Consider the following 8,898-nt stretch of genomic DNA (forward strand, 5'->3'; position numbering starts at 1 on the left):
AGAAATTTATGCTGATCAAGAATATATATACTTTGTGGGGTCTAAAATGTATATTTCGAGGTGTTGCAAACGCAACGACAAACTTTATATACCCTCCAGACTACGGTGGATGGTATGACAAGATTTGAAACTGTAATAGAAGTGAGCGGATGTTTCTTTCTCAACATATCGACACCGCTATTCGAAAAGTTTTACAAACAGATACAGACAAATCACAAAATTCGTCGGCCTGTATTATTTGAATTTCAACCAAATTGGCAACATTCAATCAAACTTAAAGCTATTTACGCTGTCATCAGTCGTATTTGCAAATGTCAGTTGTGTGTTGTTTTTGTTGGATATATTGATTGTGGTTGGAACAGATTCTACTGGACTTACTGGAGCTATGTATATTGGTATCAAATATGGTGAAGATTAGGATGATTAGTGATGATGATGGTGGTGTTGGATGAATAGACGTGACAATGACAATGTTGCTGTGAACAATGTAGCTGAATAAAATATAATTTGTAAATTGCTACATACATACACACACGTACGTGCATGTCTATGGGTGTGCTTTACAGAAAGTGAACGAAATTGCGATAACACCGAAAGTAAAATGAAAAATCATTTTAACAACTGAAAACTATTAAGAAATTAAAATTGAATTCAAAGCTATTGTAAAAGTTAAGACCGCATCAAGTACAAACATCGAAAATGGTAAGTACAGCTAAAGCTTGATCTACGCCGACACCTTAATTACGAGTTTAATGAAGATTTATCAGTTATTTGATGTATAATCAAAGGAATTCAATAACGCCTTAATGCCACAACTGCCGATTGCAGCTGACATATTTGAGATTGAAAAAAAGTGATATTAAACAAGTTAAAAAGCAGTAAGTTCGGCCGGGCCGAATTTTGAATACCCTCCACCCTCCGAATTTGGAAATTTTCAAATAATAAAATCCTTAAAAAATTCTGTTACAATTTTAAAAATACCGAAGATAGTACGTTTATTGGAGAGTATACGACGTGGACCTACATATGCATTGTTTGTCATAAGCCATTACTATAATCAAATTCGAAGCTTGTATTAAACGGTCAATAATGTAGCTAAAATCATCAAAATATCGTATATAGGGAGGTACCGTTATATCGGTGCTGTGCCAAGACCTGGACCAACATAGACAATTTTCTGTCACAGGCTGTAGCATCCATTACGAACTTCAAATACGACATCTCAAACAATTTCGGTGAGTATTGTACCTAAAATCTTCAAAATACCGAATATAGGGAGGTACTGATATATGGGGCCTATACGAAGACGTGGAAATGCACAGACAATTTTCTGTCATAGGCTGTAGTATCCATTAGGAATCTCAAATACCAAATTTGAAACAATTCCGGTGAATAATGTCGCTAAAATCATCAAAATATCGTTATATAGGGGCTATACGAAGACCTGGACCTGCATAGGCGATTTTCTGTCTTAGGCTGTAGTATCCGTTTCGAACTTCAAATACCAAATTTGAAACAATTCCGTTGAATAATGTCGCTAAAATCATCAAAATACCGAATACCGGGAGGTAACGCTATATGGGTGCTATATGAAAACGTAGACCTACATGGGCCATTTGCGAACTTGGCCTGCCTACTGGAAAAATAAACATGTGTGCAAAATTTTAGCCTTCTATCTCAATTCGTTCAAAAGATAGCGTGATTACAACAGACAGACAGACCGACAGACAGACGGACAGACTGACATCGCTAAATCGACTTAGAATTTTACGCTGATCAAGAATATATATACTTTGTTGGGTCTGACATGAGTATTTCGAGGAGTTACAAACGGAATGACAAAGTTAATATACCCTCCATAGTATGGTGGAGGGTATAAAAATCAATTCAGTTCATTTAGGATGTCGGCTTCCTTATTAAGGATATTGGCTTCTGCACAAACGCTCCTTCTAACATATTTATCAAATTTTTATTAATTGACCTCTTTTGTTATAGGTTAAAAATTGGGACTGTCAAGTGATACTTCATGGACCATTGCTTGAAATACAAATACCTTAGAGTATATTGAATATGACTACTACTATATAGTCTCATAATGAAAAAGCTAAAATCTTGGAATCTTAGTACGATATAAAGCAGAAGTTCACATTTTGTACACAAAAGATACAACAATGTTATTGAAAATTCGTTAAAAACTACAATTTTGGAATAATCTTCGATTTTTGATAAGAAAAACACTAAAAGAAAGCCACACTTCAAGTACTTAAACTACTTGAGAACTTAAACCTTGAAATGCTGCGAAAGTGTTTTCGATAAGGGGGGAGTTTTGGCAAATTCGTCCTAAAAGACAATAACAAAGAACTACTAATATTGTATTTGGCATGTTGTACGCGGAAAACGTTCTACAAAACTCGATTTCAAAATTCTTACGTTTTAGAAGTAGGTCAAAATGCGAAAATACTCCTAGAGTTAAGGTTTCTACCCCTTTACACAGGCTATAGGGAAATGTGCACCAAAACGGTGATAAAATGCACTCCACCTCAGAAAGATTGACAAAAAAAAATGTACCATATACGATCTAGAGACAATAGAAGAGGTTGATTCGTACTTTTGGTTCAAAGGGTCTAATATTTTCTCTTAAACTAGATTACCCAAGTCCCTCGTAGAACAAATCTAGAAACATATCAATTAAAAGAAATTTGAATTTTGGTAAATTTTTTACTATTTGAAGACCTAAATCCGACTACTGTAGTTAATCGATATTTTGACGTTCTTTTTTGTCTAAAATAATATATTATTTTATGATCAGCTATATAAAAATTTAAAGCATTGGTCGCTACAAATGTAATTAGTAAGCTCTCTTGGGATGTAATAACGCCAGCTCCACTTCTATTTGCCTGTAAAAACTGAATATACAGGGTGAGATAAAAAAAACTTCAACCAACTTCAGACTGCTCTCATTATTAAGCCACTCCTCCGACAGCTGTTAAAACTATTCCGGTGACAGCTCATTATATTGTTTACAAGCGTACAAAAGAATTTTGGTGAGAATTTTCCGCAAAAAAAGTTATTCGAGATGTAATTCAAGCGTGATAGTGTGATTTCTTTATATTTGGCTGGAAAGCCACCAACCAAGTGGCTATCGTTAGGGCAATCCAGCATTTAAATGTAAATAAATCTTTGTTGTCTCATGCCATCGCTCGATACCGTGATACTGGTAGCGTACCCAGACGTCAATGAAGTGGGCGGAAGAAAACAGCAACATCAGCAGAAATGGTTCGAAAAGTAAAGAAGCGACTTGATCGAAACCCGCGTCGCAGTGGCCGAAAAATGGCTCCTGAGCTGAACATATCGCAATATTCCATTCAGCAAATATTGAAAAATGAGCTCGGGGTAAAGCCATTGAAATTCCAAAAAGTGCACCAACTTACACGCAACAGGAAGAAAATAGACTCAAAAGAACTAAAGAGTTGCTTCGCTTGGTCGAAAGTGGTGAACTGCCGAATTTGGTTTTCTCCTCTTTCAAGCAAGCGCTTCGTCGGGAATGGGCCAAAATACCACCGAGCAACATTCGGGCAGCGTATGACGGTTTCATTGGCCGTTTGAAGGCCATAATTTGTGCCAAAGGTGACCCATTCGAACAAATCTAAACTTATTCTAAAATTTGATGCTTTTTCCTACATTTTTTGCTTTCATTCAATAAAATATAAAGAAAATGTAAAAAAATATTGCGGAAATGGGTAAAAGTGACAGAGGTCATATATTATTTCTGCACTTTGAAAATTTGTTGAGGACATAATGGAAATGCCAAACAAACAAAACTTCGAAGCACTCACATCCGATTGTCTTCAAATTGTAAAAAATATTGTCCTATATAAAAAATATTGTCGGTATGGTTAATTGGCTTGGGATTCTGTAAGTTTGAAGGTTATACCTAATCTACAAAGAAAATTATTATTAAAAACCTAATAATAACTCTACATTAAAAGGTCGCTCACCTACATTGTCTACACAGAAAGCACTTCGATAATATAAACAAGTAAAAACACGCTAAGTTCGGCTGGGCCTAACACCCAACACCAATTCCCAGCGAACTCGGTTGGAGAATTTTTTAAAAACCTCAGACTTCAGATGTTAAAAACAAATGAGGATTTACTAAACCTGGAACCTACACAGACGTTTTCTGCTAATGGGGTTGGAATATTATGAGTTTCAAGTACCAAATTTGTAACAATTGTATTGAAAATGTGGGGAAAATCATGAAAGTTCCCAATATGGGGAAGTGCCGTTATTTGGGAGATATCCCATTACAGGATATAAATATAGAATTAAAAAAATCCGTTAAAAACAGTGTTTAAATTACAAGAATAACAATAGTCAATACCTATGTAGTCAATTGGTTGGTAAACTTGAAATGCTGTCGTTGAAAAATGTGGCTTAAATCTTCAGAATACTGAACACCTTAAGGTACAGTGAATGAGGCTATATAGACAATATTCTGTCACAGGATGTAGAATCTATTACCATCTCTGAATGCGGAATATGAAACAATTCTATGGGAAAATGTGGCTTAAATCGTCAAAATACAGAATATTGAGAGGAACCGTTATATGGGGGCTATACGAAAGCCTGGACCTACCTTCCTAGTGTTTGGTCTTCGACATAATACGCCTCCAATAAGTACAAAATGCACCCACTTCTGCCAACTTCTTCTATTTTCGGCCGCCTTTTGTATGAACTTGGGACATAGTGCGTCGTAAATAGATGAGCTAGATATCCAAATTCTGGTATATGATTTTAACAAAGTTAGGTTGGATTATTTTTATATTTCTATTTTCCCACATGAGAATTATCAAGTCGAGAATACTGCAACAATCTGTATTACTTCGAGCAATAAATGCCGCTAGAGAAATACTAAGGAGCCAAACATACAGTATTGAAATTAGTAAAATGCCACTTTTTGGAAAATCAGACTGTTGTCGTTCCATATGAATTTTGGTCCATATGTGCGATATTTGGCTCACGCTAGCCCTTGCTTATGCCAGATAATTCTCTTCTCATTTCATTCCATTGACAATGAATTACGAGCGAAAACTGCCAAGGAAACCAATAGAAAATGGGTGCAAGTTTAGCGGGAATTCGGAACCAATTTCTCCGAGAGTTGGAATATTAAAGGTAGATGAGTTTATACATCAAGTAGCAATATCCGCAAAAGGCTTTTTATAGTTTCCTTTTAATTAAATGCGCACGCACAGAATGGAACATTTTTAGCCTTATACTTAGCTTGACTACCTCTGAATTCCGGACATTTTCTTTAAATATTTTTGAGAACGAAGGGAATATTAATTGTCTACGATCATGCAATATTGCAGAATAGATTCAACAGTGTTGTTCTCAATTTTTTGTGCATCAATAGTGCTATGAGAATCTGTTTATACCGATTTTTCACTCAATGATGATCATGGCTGGTATACGATAACAATACTCGCAAGAGAGTCAACTGATCGATTTATTGTACCTATGATGCACCTTATAATATGATTTCAAATTTTTCCATGCATCCACGTAAGTAATACTAAAGATATGTGCTTAATTGTGCGTTTAAGCAATGCTAAGCTTCATGCGCATGGGCACGCCAATCGGCAGGTTGTTTTAATTAAGAAAAATCAGAAAAAATAATTTCACAGATTGGGGGAACTATCATTTTGACGAAAATATCAACAGGTTTTAAGGCCTTCATCAACAGAAAATTACAAAAAAAAAAAATAAAAACCACAATCTCAACATCAATCCGATCATCTATTTAAATTGTGCACCGTCTAAAATAATAGTGTGAAATGTGGAAAAAGAAAAACAACTGAGAGCAATTCAAAGCAAAACAGAAACAGAAGAGATACACTAAATTGTGACATGATCACCGATGAGTTAGACAGTACGAAAATGACAATGAGTGTGGTGCGTACATACCTTGCCTGGTGACCGATTCCACGGTTACAGTCTGGGCCTCGGGAACGATTTCTTGCAGTGTCTCTGTAAAAAGTAAATTTTCAGATATACAAAATGAATACGGCACTCTGGACAAGGAGGGATAGCCGAAAGGCTTTTAGACATATTAACAAACAATCAAACAAACAATTGACATTACGTCTACATTTAGAACTGAAGGGAGAAAACTGACAAAAGAAAATAAAATGGTCCAAAGACTTCAGAGTTTTTGTGTGTGTGTGAGTGTTAGGTTCTTGTGTAACCTGGACACTCTTGACCTAACCTAAACGGAAAAAAATGTGAAGTTGATTAGTATTAGAGTGTTAGTAGGACGACACATGAACTGGCAGTTACATAGTTAGTAATGCGTGTTAGTACAGAGAGCGAAAATGTTACACTGTGCGATCTGGAAAGGTTCCCAGCGACAGACAGGCGCAGATGAGTTGTGTACAAATGGATGACTGGTGATGCCGGGTGGAGCCTAATGGTGTGGAACGAGAGTAAATTTAAACTTGCTTACTTACAACGATTTGGATTGAGGTGTGCATGTCTGATTGGGTTTGAGTTTTGTGGGGTGTTTTGCTTTGAAAGTTGTTACGAGTTGGTGTCAAACAATTGCTCCTCTACTTGCTGCCCCGGGCGGCCGATTCGTCCGATTCTACATACTCAACGTCTGTGTGGGCCTCGCGCAACATACCCTTGATGTGTATCTTCTCGGCGTCGACATTGAAGCTGCTCTGGCACTTCTCGTGCACGGTGGTCGTGCAACCGGCATTAAGCATCTCATGCAATTCATTCGGGAGGCATGAGGAGCGAGGCTCCCGTGGGCTGTAGTCCTCGGCATCGGAGGGTAGTTGCACGTCCTCCACATCTGTTTGTTGCTGCTGGGCATTTTGCTGCTCATTAGAGTTTATTTTTGGAGCCGATTGCGATTTCTTACTCTGTCGGAAATTAGCCGACGCGACGCATGCTTCGGAAGATATGACAACGTTTGAACTACTGGTGTCGTAATCCTTGAGGTTTGAGGACATTCTGTCGATTTGGGGCAACTCCATTTCGGAAGCAGATGATATGTCATCGGCTGTGAGGTCTTCAATATCGGTGGCCTTGTCGATCTGCACTGGCGGAAGATTGATGCTGGGGTTAGTCCTCGGCGTGTACTTCAAGCCCTGAGGTAGTTCTGTCTCAGACAGATCCATATCCTCCGTATCGGTTTTGCCCTCTTCTCCCGCCTTCGGAACATCTAAAAATTTAGATTTGTTTTTACTCATGCTGCGCGTTTTAAGCTTCTTGCGGCGAACATGGGTGCCATCCATGTAGAACTCCTCGACGTCTGTTACCGATTCAGTGTTCGATTGTATTTCGAGACGCTTGCTGATGTGCGCTTTCATTTGCTCATTGGCAATTGTGATGTCGGACTCAATCAGACCACCGGGCGATGGCAGACACGGCTCGGCTAGCGAAGCTTCAGTGGCATCTTCTTCGTCGGCACAGGAGTACTCTTCAGAATCCGTGGCGTGTTCTTCTCTAACATGAGTGCCCATTCCAAATTGATACTCCTCGTCCATGGGCATAACGCTGGTTATAGTATCGCCGTATTTGTCTTCCTGCAGAAGCACAACTTCCCGTTGCGGCTGGGGTAGAACCTTGACGTCGACGGTTCGGCCTTTTGCTTCGGATGTGCACAGGTCCGAATAGGAGTTCTCATCACAGGACACTTCTTCGCAGTCCGTGTGGCAATCCCCAACATCGCCAGGCGCCAAAATAACTGCCTGTGGAATAGGCTTCTCATCTTCATCGTAGCTATCGTCATCATCGTCGTCGTCCAACCGCTCAACATCAGTTAATACCTCCTCCCGCCTCTCTTCCACAGCTAGAAATTTGCAATTGGAAGTCGTCGAACATGTCGGCTTCATTGCAGACGTACTCATCGAGGCTAGAGGAGGTATAAACGTTACATCTAGCGGTGGCGAATTGTCTTCGCCCGAATGGATGTCGTCCTCGTCCTTAGAATCGGAATCGGAAAATGCAATTTGACAGACTTCCTCGTCTCCCGAAATTTCCATGACTTCATCTTCCGACAGACCCTGCTCAAGATGACACTTTGCCCCAGCTGCATCCAAAGCCAGGTCGCTTATGTTGCTTGCAATGGATAAGTCATCATGCTCGTTTGATACACAACTGACGTTCGGGCTACCAGTGGCGTCGGCGATGTTCACACGCCCCGCTTCCACCAATGCCTCATTCAAATCAACACAAACAGATTTTACACATTCGTTCTCAATTTCAGAATCCGTGTGGTAGTCTTCACAATCCGTTAAGTAGTCACTGGTTGCTGTCAGGTTCTGGGCTTGCAGAAAGTTTCCAGATCGCCGTTCCACTCTCTCAACTGCCTCGTTGTCTACAGCTTGCAATGCCTCTACATCGTGATTCAGAAATTCCGCCAATGAGAGCTTCAACTCAGGAAAAGTGAGCTCCTTGTCACACCCATCTCCGTCCAAGTCAGAATCGGAGGCATCGTAGTCCTCCACGTCGGTCAAGTCATTTGAAGTGCCTGCAGGAGCAGCTAAGTGATTCTTCGAAGAGCTCCTTGACGGAGCTTTGACATTGTCGGCCTGACTGTCGAAATCCTCGACGTCGGTGGATTCGCCCCACTTTCTGGAGTAGTTCATGTCGTTGTCATGAGAATTTGATGTATCCGAATCGGAATCCGATGATGATGAGGAGTGATGAAGATGAGGAGTAACCGATATAGTTGGCACGTTCGTGGACATTGTTAGGCTGTTCTGTGACTGAGAATTTTAAAGCCTCTGGCTTCTGGAGTGTGGAGTGTGGGTTTCTGAAGACAGTTCGAAAAGAGACGTAATCAAAGTGTTAGCTTGTGATCCATTTTGCTTACTGACTTAGAAATTG

The 8,898-nt window shown here is 39.5% G+C and overlaps 2 protein-coding genes across 15 annotated transcripts in view; both read right to left on the reverse strand.

Annotated features, from left to right (window-relative positions):
• LOC101900112 (ankyrin-3) overlaps positions 1-8,898 on the reverse strand; it is a 156,623-nt gene that overhangs the window by 25,361 nt on the left and 122,364 nt on the right. For 8 of the 9 annotated variants that reach the window (XM_059131859.1, XM_059131860.1, XM_059131868.1 and 5 more), the window contains one exon: positions 5,968-6,030. The exons of the other annotated variant lie outside the window; for it this stretch is intronic. In XM_059131859.1, coding sequence (XP_058987842.1) covers positions 5,968-6,030 — 63 coding nt within the window. The remainder of the gene's footprint in view (positions 1-5,967; positions 6,031-8,898) is intronic. 9 annotated transcript variants of the gene reach the window in all.
• LOC109612511 (uncharacterized) overlaps positions 1-8,898 on the reverse strand; it is a 102,198-nt gene that overhangs the window by 25,361 nt on the left and 67,939 nt on the right. For 4 of the 6 annotated variants that reach the window (XM_059131873.1, XM_059131872.1, XM_059131870.1 and 1 more), the window contains exons 2-3: positions 6,510-8,824; positions 5,968-6,030 (exon numbers count right to left, since the gene is read on the reverse strand). In XM_059131873.1, the coding sequence (XP_058987856.1) occupies positions 6,609-8,759 (2,151 nt within the window). In that variant the 5' untranslated portion in view covers positions 8,760-8,824 and the 3' untranslated portion in view covers positions 5,968-6,030; positions 6,510-6,608. The remainder of the gene's footprint in view (positions 1-5,967; positions 6,031-6,509; positions 8,825-8,898) is intronic. The other 2 variants (XM_059131875.1, XM_059131874.1) reach the window with 1 other exon arrangement.

The sequence above is a fragment of the Musca domestica genome, unplaced genomic scaffold (genome assembly GCF_030504385.1).
Source record: "Musca domestica strain aabys unplaced genomic scaffold, Musca_domestica.polishedcontigs.V.1.1 9, whole genome shotgun sequence".
Lineage (NCBI taxonomy): Eukaryota > Metazoa > Arthropoda > Insecta > Diptera > Muscidae > Musca > Musca domestica.